General features: G+C 37.5%; 1 protein-coding gene across 4 annotated transcripts in view; it reads left to right on the top strand.

Moving 5' to 3' along the window:
- mtr (5-methyltetrahydrofolate-homocysteine methyltransferase) overlaps positions 1 to 23504 on the top strand; it is a 75509-nt gene that overhangs the window by 50921 nt on the left and 1084 nt on the right. For 2 of the 4 annotated variants that reach the window (XM_061908698.1, XM_061908700.1), the window contains 11 exons: positions 658 to 725; positions 1040 to 1160; positions 1584 to 1665; positions 3145 to 3243; positions 6136 to 6211; positions 6948 to 7103; positions 13107 to 13306; positions 13378 to 13578; positions 16590 to 16782; positions 20548 to 20660; positions 20978 to 21978. In XM_061908698.1, the coding sequence (XP_061764682.1) occupies positions 658 to 725; positions 1040 to 1160; positions 1584 to 1665; positions 3145 to 3243; positions 6136 to 6211; positions 6948 to 7103; positions 13107 to 13306; positions 13378 to 13578; positions 16590 to 16782; positions 20548 to 20660; positions 20978 to 21067 (1399 nt within the window). In that variant the 3' untranslated portion in view covers positions 21068 to 21978. Of the gene's footprint in view, positions 1 to 657; positions 726 to 1039; positions 1161 to 1583; positions 1666 to 3144; positions 3244 to 6135; positions 6212 to 6947; positions 7104 to 13106; positions 13307 to 13377; positions 13579 to 16589; positions 16783 to 20547; positions 20661 to 20977; positions 21979 to 23504 lie in introns of those variants that run through there. The other 2 variants (XR_009807853.1, XR_009807852.1) reach the window with 2 other exon arrangements.

Genomic DNA, 23504 nt, shown 5'->3' with positions numbered 1-23504 from the left:
GTAGGGAGCCTGTGGCTCTTTTGATGACTGCATCTGGCTCTCAGATAAATCTTAGCTGACATTGCTTAACACGATAAGTAATTAATAATTCCACTGGTAATCACAGTGTTAAAATAATGTTATTTTATAAAACATTCTCATGCATTCCCAACCATCCGTTTTCTATTGAACCTGTCCAAGATGTCGCATAAATGGTAAGAAGTATTATATTTATTATTGGTTAACTTTAAAATAACAATGTTATTAAAAAGAATAAGAGACTTATTATACTCTAAAAATGTTGGTCTTACTTAAAAATGCACGCATTTAGTTGTATTTAGTGTTAAAAAAATATTATATGGCTCTCACGGAAATACATTCTGAAATATTTGGCTTGCATGGCTCTCTCAGCCAAAAAGGTTCCCAACCCCTGCCCTAGTGTGTGAATGTGAGTGTGAATGTTGTCTGTCTATCTGTGTTGGCCCTGTGATGAGGTGGCGACTTGTACAGGGTGTACCCAGCCTACTGCCTGAATGCAGCTGAGATAGGCTCTAGCGACCCCAAAAGGGACAAGCGGTAGAAAATGGATGGATGGATGAAGAGGACTGTGTTGGTTGTTTTAGAAACTGGCTGTATAAGAATCATTCAGTTCAAATCAGTCTTTTACATGTCTTTCAGGGTGGTTGATTTGGGCGTGATGGTTGCTTGTGATAAGATTCTCAGAGAAGCCATCCAACAAAAAGCAGGTACTGTACTTTAATATTAGTATTAGTGAAAAAGTACATTCCTTCTGATATTTGGACACAGTTTTTGGGAGGAGGAGGAGAAGTACGAAAACCGTGCTCAACATGACCTCTCCGGTCAGCTACTCTCTGCCGTGTTACAATTACTGTCTTTTGTTAAATATGTCAACATACATAATAAAATACAATTTAGGTGGGTGCGCCTTATAATTATGTGTGCTCTATTGCCCAAAAATTGTGGTGAAATCTTTCAGTGTGTTTTTCTGTGTGTGCACATTTATCACAAAAACATCTAACACATATTTTTATTCTTGTAGACATTATTGGGTTGTCTGGTCTGATCACCCCATCTCTAGATGAGATGATGTATGTGGCCAAAGAGATGGAGAGACTGGGAATGACAACTCCTTTGCTAATAGGGGGAGCCACCACATCAAAGTAATACAAAAACAAAGCATGGTTTTTCTTCTTAGTCAATTTGTGCAACAAAGAGATATTGTAAGAGAGAAGCTTTCTATTTATGCTTGACACGATTTTGCTCATCCTGCTAAGGTCATAGGGATTTGGAGCATGTTCCAGTTAACTTTGTGCAAAAAAACTGATGACACTCTGAACAAATTCAATCAAAGGGCATATACCTGTATACACACAAATACAGACACCTTTCACACTCACATTCACATAAATAACCAAGTGGGAATTAACCCACTGAAGTCAAGAGTCAGTACAGCGATTGTTGATTTGGAAGAGGCCATACTTGTGTTAGGTTTGTTTGCCATATGCTCCATATGTTTGTGTTCATGTCTTAGCAGTATTTTAAGTGTGATTTCTTTAATGTTATTTTATGTTGTTATTAAATAGAACTCACACAGCAGTGAAGATTGCACCACGCTACACTTCTCCTGTGGTCCATGTCCTGGATGCGTCAAGAAGTGTGGTTGTGGTAAGAACATTTGCGTCGCACTGACTAACATACTTAACTCACTTTTCAGCAGTGCTCAAGCGATGCTAAGTAAACCCATTTTTTCTGTTTAGTGACATTAAACAAGTCATATACAAGTGCCAGACAATTCATATTGGCAGTGGTAGTACATTGCTTTCATAGCCATCAGTACTCAACTTCTAGAATACTGATCACAGTTTAGTTAGGCCCTGTCCACACTTGAGCAGTAAAGTATTGGATCGTTTTTTTTCTTTTATCCGCATGGCAACGTTTTGAGTGCCATGTATAAGTATTTTTTAGGAATAGCTTTTAGAGGGGGGAAAATCTGACAACGTTGTTTTGACTAAATGTGGACAAGCTAACCACTACTTTTTGAGAATGACGTTGCTGTCCCGTCACTTCCACTTGACCAGAGGAACAGGGACTACCAGTCAACATATTCTTGAGATTATTTTGTTTCATTATTAATGTGATTTACAGAGTGGTACCTAAAGATAGGTTGATTGGCAACACTAAATTGGCCCTAGTGTGTGAATGTTGTCTGTCTATCTGTGTTGGCCCTGCGATGAGGTGGCGACTTGTCCAGGGTGTACCCCGCCTTCCGCCCGATTGTAGCTGAGATAGGCGCCAGCGCCCCCCGCGACCCCGAAAGGGAATAAGCGGTAGAAAATGGATGGATGGATGGAATGCGTTCCACTCGAAACATTCATATCTCAAAGCTGTCCCGCCTGTTGAAGTGTATTGAAATCACTTTCATCCTTGTTTGGCCTGCTCAAAAACACTCCAATTTTAACGTATAACATGCCTTTTTAAAAAGAAAAACAAACTTTTAGACAAGAAATATTAATCAGTAATTGTATGTAATGATGTTATACAGTTTTTTCCAAGCAGACTAATGCGTTGTTTCCTCAAGCTCCCTTTTCCGTCCAGTGTTCTCAAGTCCACTTATTATCTGTCAATTATAGGCATATAGAGTTTTTTTTTTTTTTGTCGAGTTATCTGGCAACACTGTCTCTGTGTAGGAACTAGGAAATCATTGTTTATGTTGCACACGGATGTATTTGAGCGACGGACCAGAGAAGTCAGTTGACATGCGATATGTATGTCTGTGTACCAACACTAATGCTGAACCGTCTAGTCCTGATTTAACAAACTGGACGGACGAAGAAATTGAAGCATGTACATGTGCATGTGCATCTGCAACTTCTCAATATTGTTATAGATAAATGTTCGGCGTTAGTGGCTGCATGCAGCTCATGTGACAACGTCACCAGGGCGAGACTGACTCGCTGGATAGGCTGCTAACCAGTAGGTTGTTTTTAATACCTTACACAGCCAATACAGTTCAAAAAAGCTTCACAAAGCTACATATACAGTAATTTCATAGGTGTGTCTACTATTAGAAGATTTATAGAAAAAATATATGCTCATGATAAAAGTAATTATATGAATTATTATAATCAATTGTTTTTTTCCCAGTGCTCTCAGCTTCTGGATGACAACGTGAGAGAGGAATATTTTGAGGACCTGAAAGAGGAATATGAAGAGATTAGGCAGGAGCATTACGACTCATTGAAGGTATGACAAGCCAAAGCCCGACTGTCAATGTCATAAATTTATATGAAAATTCTGAACACAATAATGTAATACTTTACTTTAAATGTCTTACTTAAATTCATCAAGTTATATTATTTTGTGCTTATTTGAATCATATCATTTATCACATAATTATTTAGGTTTTTTTTTTTTTCAAACAAATTAATTTGGTTTACAATCTTAAATTAATTTTGGATTATACTTAACCTGCACAGGTTTACCACTATACATTGAGGCTCAATGGGGCCTTATGTTGCATGGCGTTCCTACTAAAAATAGATATGCGTTGAAATCCAGAAATCTATGTACGCTAGTAAAAATTCAGGAGTATTAATGGTGAAGCCACGCCTCATCATAAATATGCAAATCATATTGACATTAGCCATGTGCTTCAGCGCAGCATGGTCTGACCGATTCCAAAGTCAATTGGATTTGCTTTTTTTTCTCGTATTTGGAGTGACCGCAGAGCAAATGTCAGCCTGTAGTTGCAGTGTCTCCAAGAATTGAACGGTCTGAAATAAAAAAGTAAATGTTCAGGAAGAAGGTGAAGAAGATAGATGTGCGTCGCGAAAAATGACTCGGTAAATTAGTGCCGTACGATGAACCTGGTTTGCAACTCCAAAATCTCCAGCATGTTCAGAACAGCGCTGCCAGGTTCCTAATTAGGGTGCGGAAGTATGTGCACATCATCCTCCACACCCTTCACTAGCTCCACATTTCTGCCCGCATCGAATACAAGGTTCTCCTGCACACCCACAACACTCTGCAAGGTGATTCCCCCGGTCAGGCCAACAGCACCATCTGCTCGTGACCAGGACACGCCTCAAGACCGTGGGTGACTGGGCTTTTGAAGCTGCTGCTCCCTGTCTGTGGAATGCCCTTCCTTGACCACTTCAGGGCTCCACAGATGGCGGATGCTTTCAAAAAAGGACTTAAGACTCATCTTTTTAGAAAAGATTACAGCTAATTTTTATCTTTTAATTGTGTGATGTTTTATCAAATTTTTGTCTTTTATTTGTTTTTATGTCTTTTAATATGTCGCCATTTGAGATTTGATGTCAAATTAAAAGTGCATTATGGAGAAATTATTAATATAAATAAAATGTGTGCAACTAATAACAAATTGTATTAATACAGTAGCCTGTTCATATGAGCCAAATTAGAGTTTCATGTAAAAAAATATGCCAAATGGACAGGCTCCAATCCCCCACGCATACCAAAAATGACAATTCTCGTACAAAATGGACGGATAGATTTGTTTTAAATCTTTTTCATTTAAACAAGCCACTACATCACAAAGGATACAAAAGATGTTGGCTTTTGTTTGGTTACTCAGTTTGTTAATACAATACAGGAATGCTTGCGGTAGTACCCGTAGACATGACATCCTTCTCAGTCTCCAGTGCTGCAACCACCCGCTGTTGCTGTGGCCTTACATGGCCAAGGATCGTCACAGGAATACATTTTGACAGCAATAGGTGTCAAAATGATTGCTTAGATTATTATGAAGTATTAAATGCATTGGAGAAAATTTGAATTTTGTGTCCTCAATCTTTTTTACATTGTTAAAATTAAATAATGGCAAAGCCCAAACAACCACCTCCGCGTGTCGACAGTGTAACCACAGGCTGTGGAAATTGCTTCATGGGAAATGACTTCGTAGCTGCCGTATGTACATGCAGACGGCAGCTATGAAGTTGTCGTGAGACAGTGCACATTTCCAAGTCACTCGCTATCCAGACCCGTACGTCAGGTTTTTGTGTGTACGCAAGCTTCTTATGAGGGTCATGTTGTGGAAACAAGTTTTATTTAACTAAATCACTGCACAGAAACACACCACAACGAAAACAATTGTGGTGATTAGGTTATACCAGTTGTACCTGACCAACAGTCATGTTGTTTCGTGTCTTGTACCTCATGTCAGAAAGGGAGGGAATGTTTGTTCTCTTACAATTGGCGTTTATTACGCAGTTAACTTTGGATCTCAGAGTCTTCATCATGGAAGCGCTTCAGAAAATATGGAACTCAATAACACCTCTCAGTGACCACCAGGAAATGGCTGCAACAAATACGATTATGGTGTTTAGAGCCTTTTAAAGCTGGTTTTAACTGATTTATTGCAATAATTTATTTTTTATTGTAGCGCAGGTAAACCTATTGATTGTTACTTTTGATTTTACCATCATTTGCGCATAGAATTGTTGCCACAACTTATACCTACGGTTTGTTGTATCCTGTTCTGCGCTGGTGAAACCAGTTTATAAAGTATTCCTCAACAACAAGAACGTTAATGGTACTTAAAATGGTTAATTATTTGCCATGCCCCACTTCAAGATGTTTTCCTTCCATTATGTCAACTTTATCAAATTTGGAAAATAACATTTTGTGGCAAACTCTGTATTTCACCATTGTTCCAAATATTGTCCATATTTAGTTTATTGTTTGTGCTGAACTTCTTAAGACTGAGTTTTGTTAATTAGGATATAATGATAACCCAGTGTTTCCATGTTGAGTCAAAGTTTGTTCTTCTGAAATCTGGAAAACCTTTTATTTTTCTCGCTCATATACAATAAAACAATCATTTCTTTAAAACAAGCATAATTAGTTTTTCCTGCATTTTCATAATGGAAATATCTATGGTCAACAAAAAAAACCAACTTGATTAATCACAAGTTAACATCCGAAATCTTTAATCTGCAATTATTCGCAATTAAAAAATCAACCATTGACATTCATGCAATAAATCACAGTAAACCAAAGTTTAAATGACCATTTAGTCCATGAAAGGGTATGAAAACTTCTGTCAAGTACACAATAATGAAACAAATTTGCTTCATATTTTAAATCTTGTATCCCTCACTTTTTCCTTTTCAGGACCGCCGGTATCTGTCGCTGTCTCAAGCCAGAGAGAAAGCCCTGCATATTGACTGGCTGTCACTGAATAAACCAGGTAGGTTGGCCTGTTTTTCTGTCTATATGTACTCACGACCATTCTACATTTTGGAAAACTCTTAGGACAACAAATAAATACAAAATAAATACCAACCAAATGTTCACATCCTGAAATTAAAACGATCCCTCTTGTATTTGTACAGCAGTTGTCATGATCCGTCACAACAGTTAATGTTTTATGTTATTTATGTTGCCAGTGCTCCTAATCCTCCATTGGTTGTTTCCTTTTCCTAGGAACATGAGTGTTATTCACACCTGTTTTTGTTTTATGATGAGTGGTCCCACCTGCTACTGCCTTAATCATGCCTCTTTTTATGCCAATGGCGCTGTATACTCGGCATGATTGCTTTGCTTGCTTTACGCAACAGTTACTTTGTTACATGTCAGTCAAATTGCTGTTTGAATTTATACGTTGTGTAATAATCCCAACCTGAAGAGGGAACAGTTCAAGTAAATAATTTAAAACACCCAAATCTAACAGGCTATACAGCCATCCATCCATCCATTTTCTTTGGGGTCACGGGGGGCGCTGGTGCCTATGTCAGCTACAATCGGGCGGAAGGCGGGGTACACCCTAGACAAGGTGCCACCTCATTACAGCAGGCTATACATGCCCATGAAAAGCATTCTGACTACTAGTGCCTTCCTACAATCCATCTTTCTGTCAGTTTCAAAAGTAATACAGTGGAAAGTGTGACTGGTTTATTGCATAAAAACGTTTTGATGTCTTTCAGTGTGTCCTCAGTTCTTTGGCAGCCATGTGTTTGAGAAGTACGACCTGACCAAACTATTGGATTTCATCGATTGGAAGCCTTTCTTTGATGTCTGGCAGCTTAGGGGAAAATATCCCAACCGAGGTTACCCAAAGATTTTCAATGACAAGACAGTGGGTATGTATCCATATTTTGCCAGGTTATTCAGTCAGCCATAACAATACATATGCTGCTTTTCTAGTGCACAGCTGCCACACACTGTTTAGCACAATTTGATATGACTCAACTTGGGGCATTTGGTTGTCCATTTCAAAATAGTATCATATAGGACAGTTTGAATGAGACAGGCAAACATCAAAAATTAAGATGAATGGTATTTTATTTTATTAACATCTCAGCATGTAACTGTTGAGCTAATCCACAGCAATACAGTCAACAAACATTAGCATCTGTGTATATTTTTGTCATTTCCTGCTGTCTATCCTCAACTATACCATGTTATGACAATGACTTGGCAATTAGCAGTGCATTAGGTCTCATATGGAGCTGGAACATTAAAAGTTTACTAGCATTAGTCCAAGTCAGTACTTGATTCTAGCACTGGAAAGGTGTGTCATTACCAATGTTGGTAATAACGGCATTAGAGTACAACAGCGTTACTAATGGCCTTATTTTTTTTTTTAGTAAAGAGTAATCTAATTAATTACTGTTCCCATTGTTGCAAGGCCGTTGCTATTACTGAGAATCTGAAGTGGCGCGTTACTACAGTTTGGTTGAATGAAGCGCAAAATATCAAGGTTTGACCACACATCAGAGAGGGTGGGAATGACAATATAGTTTGAACAAGCGGAAAAATCCGCTGAAAAAAGGACACAATACATTTGTATCTTCCCTGATCTATGGCCCTCGGCTGTCAGTGCTCGGTGGGTTCGCACGCACACGGACACACACACCCTTTGCTTCAGTCCTCCGTAAACCAATGTTGACGAAAATGTTGACAAACAAAATCAAATCATATTTAATTTAATCTTGTAGATAGGTGGGACACGTTTGTAATATATCCAATCACAGTTCTTTAATAGTGTCAAATATGAGATACTGGCGGGTTTTGGCGACGAAGTAGAGGCAATCTTTTCTTGTCAGATGAGGAAGTTGAAATTCTTGCAAGTGGCGCCAAAACAAAAATGCGTGGATTTAACTTGTTTCACTTCGTTATTTGTGAGCAGTGAAAATGACACCTTTTATATTTGACGCTATATAAAGCCATCAGCATGTGAACCGTCAATTGTGACATCTACACAACAGTAAGTTAGCTATGTGTATTTGCTGCTTCGCCCGCACTCATAAAAAAATTGTGATTAAGGCATGCGTCGTAACTCCATTTCACAACACACATACATACCTGCTTAGCCAGATGTTTAGCATGAAGATAGTTTTTAAGTTTCTCTGTGTAAATAAGAAGAGAATACAGAAACTTTAAAGCATGATGCAGTTGACTTGATAATAAACTAGTTTAAAAAGGACGTTTTTGTATTATTTATAAAACTAAAGTACTTTTTAGTATTGTAAATATCAGGGCTGCGAATCTTTGGGTGTCCCACGATTCGATTCAATATCGATTCTTGGGGTTACGATTCGATAATATATCGTTTTTTTCGATTCGATTCTCAATTCAAAAACGATATTTTTCCGATTCAAAACGATTCTGTATTCATTCAATACATAGGATTTCAGCAGGATCTACCCCAGTCTGCTGACATGCTAGCAGAGTAGTAGATTTTTTTTTAAAAAGCTTTTATAATTGTAAAGGACAATGTTTTATCAACTGATTGCAATAATTTACATTTGTTTTAACTATTAAACAAACCAAAAATATGACTTATTTTATCTTTGTGAAAACATTGGACACAGTGTGTTGTCAAGCTTATGAGATTCGATGCAAGTGTAAGCCACTGTGACACTATTGTTCTTTTTATTTTTTATTTTATAAATGTTTAATGATAATGTCAATGAGGGATTTTTAATCACTGCTATCCTGAAATTATAACTAATATTGATAATGTTGTTGATAATATTCATTTTTGTTTCACTACTTTTGTTTTTTTCTGTGTCGTGTTTGTGTCTCCTTAATTGATCTGTTTATTGCAGTTCTGAGTGTTGCTGGGTCAGATTTGGTTTTGGAATTGGATTGCATTGTTATGGTATTGCTGTGTATTGTTTTGTTGGATTGATAAAAAAATTAAAAAAAAATTAAAAATCGATTTTTAAAAAAATGAGAATCGATTCTGAATCGCACAATGTGAGAATCGCGATTCAAATTAAAACTATTTTTTCCCACACCCCTAGTAAATATTGAAATTTTTTTGTATGAAGTTTCATTTAAGGTTAAATTCATTTTAAGAACTATGCCATTAAGTTTAGATAAATGTGATGGTTGATAAAATGTGGTTGAATGATTGTAAGATACATCCTCAGATGCACTGGGACACATCATTAGTGATATGCCTGAAATCACGGGGGGTTTCAGGTCTTTCAACATCATACCCCCTCCTCAGGTGACCCAGCCAGTGTTGATCAGACCCCAGCTTGTTTCCCTGTAGCATTGGCCCACAGTTCGCTCCTCCTGATCCAAAGCCATCTAGAGGCTCTCTCTGCTGCCTCCATGGTGGCCTTGATGGACTTCCTTTTCCCATCACCTGTGATGCCAAGTAGTGTGACCACCTTGCACAGTGAGCAGCCAGCAAAGCCTCTACACCCCCACTTCAATAGGCTTCAATAGGCTTCTAGCCTCCTCTGCGGCATTGCTCGACTAGCTCCTGGTTCTTTGACCGCTTCCGCTCGTTTGCCTCCTTTATGCGATCCTCCCAAGGAACTGTCAGCTCTATCAATAGCACCTGCAGTGAAGATACTGACGTAAGCAAGCTGTCTGGCCTCAACGAAGTTGTTGTGACGTAGTCTGGAAACTTGAGTTGCTTGCCCAAGTTCACACGAAGATCCCAGTCCAATGCTGAGGTGAGAAGCCCGGCTGCTCGTTTGGGCTGTGACTGTGGCTGCTCTCCAGCCCTGACAAAGGCAATTCTCCTCTTGCCAAGTTGTTGCTTGCTGCTGTTGTTTTCGGCCATGGGTTTAGCTATGGCTTCAGCAAAGGTCTTCAGCACTTGGTCGTTCCCTCCCCCAGAGCTTTAAAGCAGCTGCTTAGGATGTGCTCCAGCGATCCATTCCTGGAGCACAGCACACAGGCTGGAGATTCATGCCCCACATTAATGCCCCAGAGATGGAGATTGGCTGTGCTGGGTAGGACGTCGTAGACAGCTTGAACCATGAACTTAATGGGCTGGGTTTCAGCCAGCCTGATCTCAGACCAGGTCACCCTCCTCTCCAGTGCACCCTCCCACCTTGTCCATGCTCCCTGCTGCTGCATACCCACCATCCTGCTGGTTCATTTCTTCTCAACCTCTGGATGTAGGATATAGCTGACAAAGAGCAGTCCACTTCTCCAGGTTGGAGTTGGACACAGACTCTAGCTAACAACAAAATTCAATGAATAAGGCAGCAGTGTTATTTCAGTATTAGCATAGTAATTAAGTGCTGGAGCATGATGGAATAGATGTTTCCACTCCATATTCCTGACTTCCCCCTCATATACGCATGCCGAGAACAATTTAAATGTGCCTTTGTGTCTTTTTACCTAAGTTTAAATTTTTGGGTGCATAAAAGTGGTGCAGACTGCCTTAATTGAATGAAGATTTTGCGTGTACTATACGGGGCATCACCACAAAGAAACTCATTTACTGCACATTAATGTTACAATGGCCCTTACTTGTCTCGTTTTGCAATGTTCACAAACATGCAGGAGACCGGTACCACATTTTATAGTAAGAACATTTTATTCATAAAACGCTTTTCACAGATAAAATCACATAGCGCTATACAATACATAAGTGAATTAAAAGAACAATTAAACTAAAACAACAGGGGCAACACCATAAAAAGGATACAAAGTGGATTACAAATGATAGTTAAAAGGTTCATAAACTGAAAGATTTACTAAAAAGAGAAGTCTTAAATAATGATAAATGGGTTGAACTTGTATAGCGCTTTTCTACCTTCAAGGTACTCAAAGCGCTTTGACACTATTTCCACATTTACCCATTCCCACACACATTCACACACTGATGGTGGGAGCTGCCATGAAAGGCACTAACCAGCACCCATCAGGAGCAAGGGTGAAGTCTTCAAATGTTTCTTCAAAGTATCAACACAGTCAATCTCACGGAGGGACTGGTGCAAGTTATTCCAGAGTCTGGGGGCTATAGCCTGGAATGCCAGGTCTCCATGGGTTTTAAAATGAGTTTTTGTGATCTTTAGGAGACCCTAGTCTGAAGACCGGAGGCTGCGCCCTGAAGTGTTGGGTCATAACAAATCAGTGATGTACTGAGGGCGCCCACCATGCAATGCATGGAAAGTCAGGACTAAAATCTTAAACTCTGTATGGAATTTGACTGGAAGCCAATGAAGAATGTATAAAATGGGTGTAGTATGGGCTGCTCTGGGTGCACCCGTCAAAAGACTGGCAGCCGCATTCTGTAGTCTGAAGTCTCTTTAGTGTTGATATGTTGAAAAGAGTGACAAGAGAATTGCAATAGTAAATACGAGACAAAACGAACATGCAAATGATCATTTAGAGATCCAGTTTTGACAACAAATTTCTCACTTAAAAAAAAGTTTTTGGTCAGTTGACGACAGTGAACCTCCAAAGACATTGACTGATCAAACACAACCCCAAGGTTTCTGAAGCTGCTTTTAACAGATGCACCCAGAGCACCAAGGGAGTGCTTGATGAGAGGGATCGTTTAATGGTAGCAATTATCAGAGTTTCTATTTTGTTATAATTTATCTGAAGGAAATCTGAGGACAACCTGTTTTTGATAAAGGATATTTTAAAAGCAGTCATGCAATACATCTATTTTGACACCACTTTTTTTTGTCATTTTGGATATATGTTAGTAATATATATTCAATGTGAAAAAATTTACATAATTGAAAAATATTAAATGACACCCAAAAAAATTTATAGAATTTGTTTTAATCAGTCTTATAAGTCATCCCGAAGCTATATATTATAAACGAAATATTGCTTTGTGTGTCCTACTAAGTTTGCATGTTTTAGTACATGCAAACCATTAGTAAATGGGTGAATCGTGAATCATATTTATATAGTGCTTTTTTCCCTAGAGACTTAATTTTACTTAGTAAAACCCATTATATACGTCTTTTAGCTACATTTAAACCAGTGTGGGTGGCACTTGGAGCAGGTGGATAAAGTGTCCAGCTCAAGGACAACAGTAGTGACTGGGATGGCAGAAGCAAGAATCGGACCTGGAACCCTCTAGTTGCTAGAACGGCCACTCTATCAACCGTACCACGTCGCCCAAAATCAGGCCCTTGATCCAGTTAAAGCCAACAATGACAACTACAAAATTAAAGTATATTATGACAGATTCTACAGTATTAAGGAATACATAACATTCCTTGACTATCAACAATAAGTTATTACATATTTTTTCTAACACCTTCCCTTCTTTCAAACAGAAAGTGAACTTAATGTATACATGTAAAAGTTATGGCAGCGATTAACTATCAGTAAAAGACAAGGAGAAGAGGTAAGATTTAATATACAGTAAGCATTGCTTCTTCATAATCCTCTTCAGATATTTTGAAATATACAAATGTAACCACATGATGTTCTTTAATGTAACTTGTTAAAATATATCTGAAACAATTTATCATAACCATAACCACAAATACACTAAAAGTGCACACAAAGTAGCACAGTGGCTAATAGCAGCACTGCTGTGCTGACTGAATGAGCACTGGAGATCGATAAGCCCGCCTACAATGACTGCGCTACAGGCGCACATTGGGTGAAACATTTGTACACAAAGACTAGGTTCGTACACCAAGACATATTTATTATGCCTGTGGTTTGTAAATTAAAAAGTTCATACAATGAGTGTGTAAATCAGGGTTTTACTATAAAACACTGCTCCTGAAGACATACTAGACCAGGGATCGGCAACCCAAAATGTTGAAAGAGCCATATTAGACCAAAAAACAAATCTGTCTGGGGCCGCAAAAAAAATGTTATACTATTATTACAATGATATCTCTTTACTACAGGTTTGGAGGCACGCAGAGTATTTGATGATGCCCAGCGGCTGCTAAACAAAACGATTGATGACTCCAGTCTGACAGGACGAGGTTTGGTAGGTTTCTGGCGGGCCCAGAGTGACGGTGACGACATACATGTATACGACAAAGATGATGCGGCACAGAGAAATAGTGAGCCAATTGCAACATTCCATGGTTTACGACAACAGGTGAGGGGAAATATTAAGACGGCCGAAAGCTGTTTTAATGTCTAACACTCAGTAATTTTTGTCTGCCTTAGCTTGAAAAGGACAGTGCAGCTTCAGAGCCCTACCTATGTTTGTCCGACTTTGTGGCGCCCATGGACAGCGGCATGGCGGACTACATTGGAGTGTTTGCTGTGGGAGTGTTTGGTGCAGAGGAACTGAGTCGACAGTTTCAGGCTCAGGGAGACGACTATAACAGCATCATGGTTAAAGCATTGGCTGACCGATTGGCTGAGGTATAAGGGCTTATAGAACAATTTTGTTTTATTTCAATCAATGAGATTCATATTTTGCATTTCATGTTATGGGTTCAAGGAATCTTCAGGGCCCTCATTGAACAACAGTTGCATGGCTTTCCGACTAAATATGGACATAAGATCAAATTCAGATGTGTGCACGCACAAATCCAAGCACACTTTTTTGTTACACCTCAATCAACTTGATATCTGTCACAGACTTGTGGGTGGCTTGTAGGGCTGCGAATCTTTGGGTGTCACATGATTCGATTCAATATCGATTCTTGGGGTCGCGATTCGATTATATATCGATTTTTTTTTTCGATTCAAAAACTACATTTTTCTGATTCAAAACGATTCTGTATTCATTCAATACATAGGATTTCAGCAGGATCTACCCCCGTCTGCTGACATGCTAGCAGAGTAGTAGATTTAAAAAAAAAAGTTTTTATAATTGTAAAGGACAATGTTTTATCAACTGATTACAATAATGTAAATTTGTTTTAACAATTAAACAAACCAAAAATATGACTTATTTTATCTTTGTGAAAACGTTGGACGCTGTTGTCAAGCTTATGAGATGCGATGCAAGTGTAAGCCACTGTGACACTATTGTTCTTTTTTTTTAAACTTTTATAATTGTCTAATGATTATGTCAATGAGGGATTTTTAATCACTGCTATGCTGAAATTATAACTAATATTGATACTGTTGTTGATAATATTCATTTTTGTTTCACTACTTTTGTTTTGTTCTGTGTCGTGTTCTCCTTTCAATTGCTCTGTTTACTGCAGTTCTGAGTGTTGCTGGGTCAGGTTTGGTTTTGGAATTGGATTGCATTGCATTTTTATGGTATTGCTGTGTATTGTTTTGTTGGATTGATAAAAAAAAAAAAGTCGATTTTTTTTTAAAATGAGAACCGATTCTGAATCGTACAACGTGAGAATCGCGATTCATATTCGAATCGATTTGTTCCCACACCCCTAGTGGCTTGGCAAACCTAGACCACGCCCCCTTACAAATATGCGAATCATATTGAAAATAGCCATGTGCTTGCGCACAGCAAGTCAGATCAATCAAAAGTCAGTAGGAGGTGCTTCTTCACTTGTTCAAAGCAAACTGAGTTTTGTTTCGTTTATTAAGGATCCCAATTAGTCTACACCGCAGTGAGGACTATTCTTCTAACATCATGCAATCACAAAAAAAAGATTACAATGCAGTATAACATGATTATAAATAACATTTTGTAATACAAAAATAGCAACAAAAAAAAACAATAACTTCGAGCTTACATAATAATGTTCATACCAAAGAGAAAAAAAGAGCAATACAAAAATAGATATATATTTGAGAAAAATAAAACAAAGATCCAATGGACTATAATATACACATTAGTGTACCAAAGACAAACAGTAAGTGACAAAAAAGTACCATAATGAATAAAATATGACATAGAGTACATACAAAATCAAGATAATATTAATATAAAAATGATAACCAGTGAGTGATTGTGAGCCTGTCGTTGCTGTGTTCCCCAGAGCTCAACACAAGCGGAAATTAGAAAAAAAATAAACGGTCGGGCATCAAGAAAAGGGTGAAGAAGAAGATGGATGTAAATCGCCAAAACAGACGAGCGTTTGAAAAGATAATCGCTGTAATTGTCGCCTTCCTCCCTCACCGGAACTCGGGTTCCTACCTCAAAAATTTGAATTTTGTGTTCTTGCCTCAATCTTTTTTACATTGTTAAAATCAAATGTTGCCGAGCCCGAATGTCCTCATCAATAAGTCTGAGGAGTAAAAGTTGGCACCTTTTTAAGTAAACTGTTATCCAGGTATGACCTCTGCGTTAAGGTTAAAGTTAAAGTATCAATGATTGTCACACACACACACACACACACACACACACACACACACACACACACACACACACACACACACACACACACACACACACACAAACACACACACACACACACACACACACACACTCACACACACTAGGTGTGGTGAAATTAATCTTCTGCATTTGACCCATCCCCTTAATCACCCCCTGGGAAGTGAGGGGAGCAGTGGGCGATGCTGAGTGCCAAGCAGGGAGGTAATGGGTCCCATTTTTTTATAGTCTTTGGTATGACTCGTGTCACTCAAGTATGCACAGCCTTTAGAAATGTGGGTGTGACAGTTTGTTGCAATGAGGCAGCGCACATTTCAACATTGATAAAGAGGGTCCAGGTCTTTACATTGCTTTGTGCTCAACATTAATCCATTAAATACAGGCTGACTTTTAAGCACTTCTTTCTTTCCTAAATATCAGCACAACATGTTTTTACTTTTTATCACACATTAATTGGAGTACTAGTGAGAGTGTTGCAATACTCAAGTGAGTTATGGCGGAATGTAAAAATGGAATGGGAATGGAAATTAAAGTTAAAGTACCAATGATTGTCACACATAATAGGTGTGGTGAAATTTATCCTCTGCATCTGAACCATCCCTTTGATCACCCCCTGGGAGGTGAGGGGAGCAGTGGGCAGCAGCGGTGCCGCGCCCGGGAATCATGTTATGGTGATTTAACCCCCAATTCCAACCCTTGATGCTGAGTGCCAAGCAGGGAGGCAATGGGTCCCATTTTTTTATAGTCTTTGGTATGACTCGGCCGGGATTTGAACTCCCAACCTACCGATCTCAGGGCGGACACTAATCACTAGGCCACTGAGTAGGTTGAGCCTTGTTTACTGTTTAGATGTAATATCAACAGACTGCCATGTTGAAGCCTCACTAGTTACATATGCTGATGAGAGCTTGTTGCTCAGAACAATACAGTAATGAACAAAACTGCATTTAGCAAATTAAAATCAATCAACAGCCAACCTTCAAGTGTAAGGTATGTTTCCGTAACAATGACATAGTGAATCCAGGAAGTTGCAATATGATAAAGATATTGTATTAATTTTCTCCAACTTTTTGTTCATGTGTGCACATCCCAATGATATTCTCCATTATTCTCTCAGGCATTTGCAGAGGAGCTGCATGCTCGCGTGCGGAAGGATCTTTGGGGCTACAGTGGTGACGAGGCTCTTCAGGCCTCAGACCTCCACAGGGTTCGTTACCAGGGAATCAGACCAGCTGCAGGCTACCCAAGCCAGCCTGATCACACTGAAAAGACCACGATGTGGAAGCTGGCTGGTGTACAAGAGAAGACTGGTAAGAGTACAGAAATAGAACCTGTTAATACTACACAAATTAAATGGGAACTGCACTTCTTTTTTGGAAAATTGTCTATCATTCACAGTTATTATGTAAGACAAGCACGCGACCCCGAGAGGGACCAGCAGTAGAAAATGTATGATGGAAACACGTCTTTCTTTTTTTATGCATTCAAACTCGTAAATAAACGCTAGTAAAAGTCAGCTAACAATGGAGCTAATGGGGATTTGATCTTTTCCGCCTGTAAAGCCCTCTAGAATAAACATCCAAAAACCTCCATCAACGTTATTTATAAAAGCTGTAAATATATACAGTATGTAATATAATAACAGGCACAATAATAATGTAGTAGGTACGGAGTTTGATCATTTCAAGAATATGCCAGCGTTTATTTCCTTCAACAACAACTACTACTTATGGCAGAATTCATGAGAGCCAACGACAACTACTTTGGGATAAATTATGATCCAAAACCTTGTTTTTTTTAGTGTGAATATAAGCAGGATTATCTACAAGTTTTAGAAGCTGGATGCAAAGCAGATCCATCTGTAGTAAAACAGTAAGTATCATGTAACAGTAAATAAGAGTATTGTCTTTGGATGTTTTTAGAGGGCTCTATGGGCGAAATAGATGGATTGTTAGTAATCTAGTACAAAAAAGAACATGTCTGTTCTTTTCTTACATAGATAGCGGTTATCAATAAGAGGAAAAAAAAAAAGAGCGCAGTTCTTCTTCAATAATAATATATAAACATAAACGTGTCCCGGCACAAAGCGATGAGTTTTGTTTTAGAAATTGAAAAATAGATTTCAGTTACACATTAAGTTTTAATTTCTACTGCTTACTATATTGACTCAATATGTGGAAAAGTTCCAATAAGTTAACCAAGTAATTTAATTTGACAAAATAGATAGATGTACATATGTATCTTTTAGTTTTCAGTTCAGTTTATTTATTTTGCACATGCATAGAATACAATTACAATGGAATGCATCACATACAGTACTTCCAGTTGTTCCATTACAGCACGTCCAAAAAGAAATTGGAACAGTTTATTTAATCCTACCCCTTTTCATATCATAGCAGTTTTATTCCATTTCTTTGTTCACTGTTTGTAACAGAACAGTGAATAAATACAGATTAAATACATATACACTTATTAAGTAAACAAATATTAAATACACAATCATTATTTTCTTTTTTTAAAAAAGGTTTAAGATGTTTTTCATGATTATTTTTCTTTGTACTTTGTGAACACTTGAAGTTTGAACCATTTTTTGAACTGAATCATTTGTGCTTTTTTTACTTCTTTACCTAATCCATTTCATAATTTGAAACCACATACGAGGTTTTAAGTGATGTACGTGCATCCAAATGTTTTAAATTACATTTTCCTCTAAGGTTATATTTCTATTGTTTTGTTGAGAATACAGTAATTGTTGTATAATCTTGGGTAGCAGGTTATAGTTGATTTTGTACATCATTTAAGCTATTTGCAAATGCACCAAGTCATTGAATTTTAATGTTTTTGATTCATTGACTAAAGGATTTTTGTATTCTCTAGATCCAACATTATTTATTATTCTAATTGACCTTTTTTGTAACACAGTTAGTGAATGAAGTCCACATTTGTAGTTGTTTTCCCATATCTTTACACAATAACTCAAAATGGTAACACTAGTGAGCAGTAGAGAATCCATCCATCCCTCCATCCATTTTCTACCGCTTATTTCCTTTGGGGTCGCGGGGGGCGCTGGTGGCTATCTCAGCCAAAATCGGCAGAAGGCGGTGTACACCCCGGACAAGTTGCAACCTCATCTCAGGGCCAACACAGATAGACAACATTCACACTTACATTTACACACTAGGGCCAATTTAGTGTTGCCAATCAACATATCCCCAAAAATCACTTCATAGCAGTAGAGAATATGAAGGGATTTGTGGTCCAGAATTTGTTTTTCATTATTGAAGTGTTTATTGCTACTTTTTGTTGCATATTTTTTACATGAAATTTCCAGTTCATTTTGTCATCTATTTTTACACCTAAACATGTGTTTTCTTTTACCCTTACAATATCTACTCCATTTATTTGTATTTGTGTTTATCTTTCCCTTCTACTGTTACCAAATAGCATTATTTTAGTTTTGCTGAGTTTCAAAGATAGTCTGTTTTTGTAAAACCACATTTTTAATTTGTTCATTTCTTCTGTTATTTGTATTAGCTTCCGTGTGTTCTCTCTTCAACAAAACACAGTTGTGCCCTCTGCATATAACACAAACTTTAAGTCCTTTACTGTCGGTTAAGTAGCTTCTTACGCAGCTCAAGACCAACCCTCTGACGCCATACTTTTTTAATTTGTTTATTAAAATATTATGATTGATTGTGTCAAATGCTTTTGTTAAATCCATCAATACTGCAGCAGCAAATTTTTTGCTATCCATTGCATTTGTAATGTCTTCCGTTATTTTGATTAATGCCATTGATGTTGAAATGTTGGCTCTGCAGCCATGTTGGTTGACTGTGAGTGTAATGTTTTTATTTATGAATTTTTCCAATCTGTTGTTAACCAGTTTATAAAACATTTTAGAAAATTGTGACAGTTGAAAAGCAGGTATATAGTTTGTAAACTGGTGTTTGTTACCAGTCTTTATAAATTGGTATGACTTTTGCTATTTTAATTTTTTCTGGGAATATGCCTGTTTGAAAGGATAGGTTGCTGATATATATGTTAAAGGTTGTGAAATTTCTTCAATAACCTTTTTTTATCGTTTCCATATCAATTCCGTTACAATCAGTTAAGGTACTGGATTTACATTTTGTACACAATATGGATTGTTTCCTCTATTGTCACACATCGAGTTGGGATTTCTGTTATTGGTGTCATTCAAGTCCTCAACTGACTTGGCATCTAGAATCTTTTCCTACAAGATTTGGTCTAATGTTCACAAAGTACTTATTGAAGCTTTCAGCTACTTCATTCATTTTGTCATTTTTTCACGTCCGACAGTGAGTACTGAGGATAATCCTTTTTAGCACCATTTTTAATAATGCTATTTAGAATGCCCTAGGTCTCCCTCATATTGTTTTTGTTCCAGTCTAATAATTGACTGTAATATTCTTTACTACGTGTTCGTAGTATGTTAGTAAGCTTGTTCTTATACCTTTTGTACTTGTTTTCTGCCTCTGTAGACCTTTGTGTTATAAATGTTCTATATAATGAATTCATCTTGTTGCAGGCATTTTTCAGTCCATTTGTCATTCATGTTTGATTGTTTTTTTTTTGCTTCTTACTAAGTTATTTCAATGGAAAATGTTCATCATAGAGCCTAATGAAAGTATTAAAAAACATTACCATATGTATCTACATCATTTTCAGGGTATACATTGTCCCAACTTTGATCCCTCAGATCATTCTTGAAAGCTGTTATACTTTATGTGCATATTCTTCCAAATGTCTTTTTGTCATCAATGTTCCTCTTCTTGTTGTTTCCATCATAGATTATGAAAACTGGCAGATGATCACTGTTGTTGGATATTAGCAGGCCACTTGTGGTAGTATCAAAATTGTCATTTGTAAAAAATATTATCAGTAAGTGTCGCGCATTGTCCTGAGATTCTGCTTGGCCTTGCGATTTAAGGATGCAAACTTAGGCTATACATTGTGTCAATAAAGTCATCTATTAAGATAAATAACCAGTGAGATTATTTTAGCATTTTGTGTCCACAAAGAATAATTTTAACACTTTATGTTTATGTGTTCAGGTATAGCTCTGACAGAGTCGCTGGCCATGACGCCTGCAGCTGCAGTGTCCGGACTTTATTTCTCCAATCCCCAGGCCTCATACTTTGCTGTTGGAAAGATCACCAAGGAGCAGGTTAAACAGCATATCTCAACTTCCTTTTTGCACATAGATATTATAAATATAATCATCAATAAAATATAAACGAGAGAAAATGTTATTGTGAGGCCTTCGGTAAAAAGGACCTGCTCTGCCATTGTTTTATGACAACATAGGCCATTCTGGGAAACTAGTGGACCTCAGATTGGTTTGATTTGGGGGGGGAAACAATTTCACTAACCTGTTCCAGTGTTAAATGGTCAACATTGTAAATCTCTATTAATTGTATGTGCAATGTCATTTTATTTTTTTTTCATTTTACTGTGATTTAATTTTTCTGTTCTTCACATCAGGTGGAGGATTATTCCAGGAGAAAAAAGATGAGTCTAGAGGAGGTTGAGAAGTGGCTGTCTCCCATCCTTGGTTACGACAGTGAAGCGTAGAATTGCCCTACACCTGCAATGAGCAGGACCACAACAAATTAACATTCACGGTACAATCCAGCAATTCCACTGAAAAATTACACAATCTCTATTTTAAGAAAGTTCCTGAACTTACTGTTCAGTATGTGTTTTTACAGACATTTCTTACTAGTAAATAGTTAAAAGTCAGTAAAAACTAGTGAGATGCTTATATTTTGTCCTTACTACTTAAACTTTGCCCTGTAAATTTTCTCAAACATCGTACGACTTAATATTTTCAATTTTTGACATCAGTTAATTACAGTTTGTGTCACAAACATTTCAAGCTAGTAGGCAGTCAAAACAATGTGCTTGGATTTAATTCTCTGTACAGTAACAGGGCAGGGTGAGTATACAGTAAGGCTAAATGCTAAAAATGGTTCAGAAAATGCATAATTCAGGTGCAATTAATGATATTATTTTAACAGCTTTTTTATTTTTCTATATTTTAGATATTCAGCAAGTAATAGCAAATTGAAGAAAGAGAAAATATGTAAGGATCCAGAACTTACTTTCAGGTTTTCATAAATGGAGCTATATTTTATACAAAATTGTACTATTGCGGCAAGATTACATGCTAAAACTTCGGGAACAGTGTCAGATGGACACGTGGTTATTGTTTCCCATTTAGCATACAATAATGATTGGTGATACAGTGTGGTTCTTTTTAGTCTTCCAATAAGACTGTTTGCTTGCTTTGTAAATGTTGTCAATTAAGAACCAGAAAAACTATTTCAAAATATTTTAAGGCGCAACACATTACCTGTTGATGATAGTACCATATTTTTGACCTCTTTTACAATATGGCAAAAAAGCATGCATACAATATTAAAACGTGGTTCTCTTTAGTGTGCAACACGAATGGAGTATAAATTAAATGTTTGGAACTTGTACATTTTTATTTGTTATTGTTGGTCTTTCTGTCTTCTGTTTTGTCATCAGTACGGGAAAATCTAATATGTCATTTATGTCACCTCACAAAACCACTAAACAGGATCATCACTGAAAATCTTCCTTGGCATATAAAAAAAACATACACAATGTCAACAAAAAACAAGAATATGGTATGGTATGCTCTTTATTGTCAATGCACAAGTACAATCAAATTTCATTTTCAGCACAAACCGTTCAAGATTAGACAAATATTGTACAGGGTTACAGAACAGGAAAGGTGATGGGTCGCCACTTACGGCACCCCATAAAATGTGGGAAAAAGATAGACTTTGGGGAAGGATGAGTAAAACAATTTTGATCTCAGACTGGGCTTCTAATGGGCCGAGAAAAAACTTGATAGCCGATAAGCACATATACACATGTTGACACAGAAACCACAAGACTTGCAACAGGAAGGAGAGGGGCAGGCATCCAGCCCGAAGCTGCCAGTCAGTGTGTGTGCGTGTGTATGGTCTGAAGGCACTGCAAATGGTGGCAAATGAACAGAGTTTATCTTTCCAGGTTTTAATGACAGGGAAGGAGTTTGTTTCGTCTTTGCTGCACTGTCCTTCAGGGGAATCTTGAAGCAACGACCTTGCCACGTCACAGCCAGGAAAAACAAACAAGATTAGAAAGGTTCGTTTTGAGCGAGCGCGAACAAATTTAAACTTATCACTCTAAAATGTTTACTTATTGTGCTCAAATTCATCCTGCAGAGCAGCTGGTCCAATGTTATCCAAAAACAAACAGTGACGTGCGGTCAGGGGAGGCAGTGCCTCACTTGTGATCTTGCAAATAAATAAAATATATAATGATAAAATAATTGTAATTGTTAGTTTTTAATTATCATTTAGCTCCACCAATTTGGATATTTTTTTCTTTAAAATCGCAGAATTTTCGCAATCCCTTGTAATCTTCTCTGTCCTTGCCTTCTTTTTTAAACCTGTGGAACTGTGTGTACTCAAATGGGATTTTGTGACCTAAAGAATTTGCAAAGAAGCCTCACCAAAAATGAGCGGTCGGCTGCTCATATTCAAAGCTAGATTGCGCTAAAAACGTTTGGGATGACGAGGATAGACTTGGCTTTGGATGAACGGCGGCGACTCAACATCAGTGTCCACAATGCTAAGGTAAAAGAGAACCGAGAGAATTTAAAAGATGTCATCAATGCGACCTGCTTCCTCGCCAAACAGCAGCTCGCACTTCGTGGAAATAATGAGAGTAGGAGCTCTGCTAATCGCGGCAACTATGTTGAACTCTTATAAGACTTTTAAAACTGAAGGAAGTGAAGGAGGACTTTTACTAGAAAGTGACGGCTATTTTTACCCTTATAATAATTTTTAAGGTTGTATTTTTTCTATAAAATTGTCTTTCTGAAAGTTATAAGAAGCAAAGTAAAAAAAAATGAATTTATTTAAACAAGTGAAGACCAAGTCTTTAAAATATTTTCTTGGATTTTCAAATTCTATTTGAGTTTTGTCCCTCT

The sequence above is a fragment of the Nerophis ophidion genome, linkage group LG08 (assembly GCF_033978795.1).
Source record: "Nerophis ophidion isolate RoL-2023_Sa linkage group LG08, RoL_Noph_v1.0, whole genome shotgun sequence".
In the NCBI taxonomy this organism is placed as follows: Eukaryota; Metazoa; Chordata; class Actinopteri; order Syngnathiformes; family Syngnathidae; genus Nerophis; species Nerophis ophidion.
This window is presented reverse-complemented; position numbering and strand designations above follow the sequence as displayed.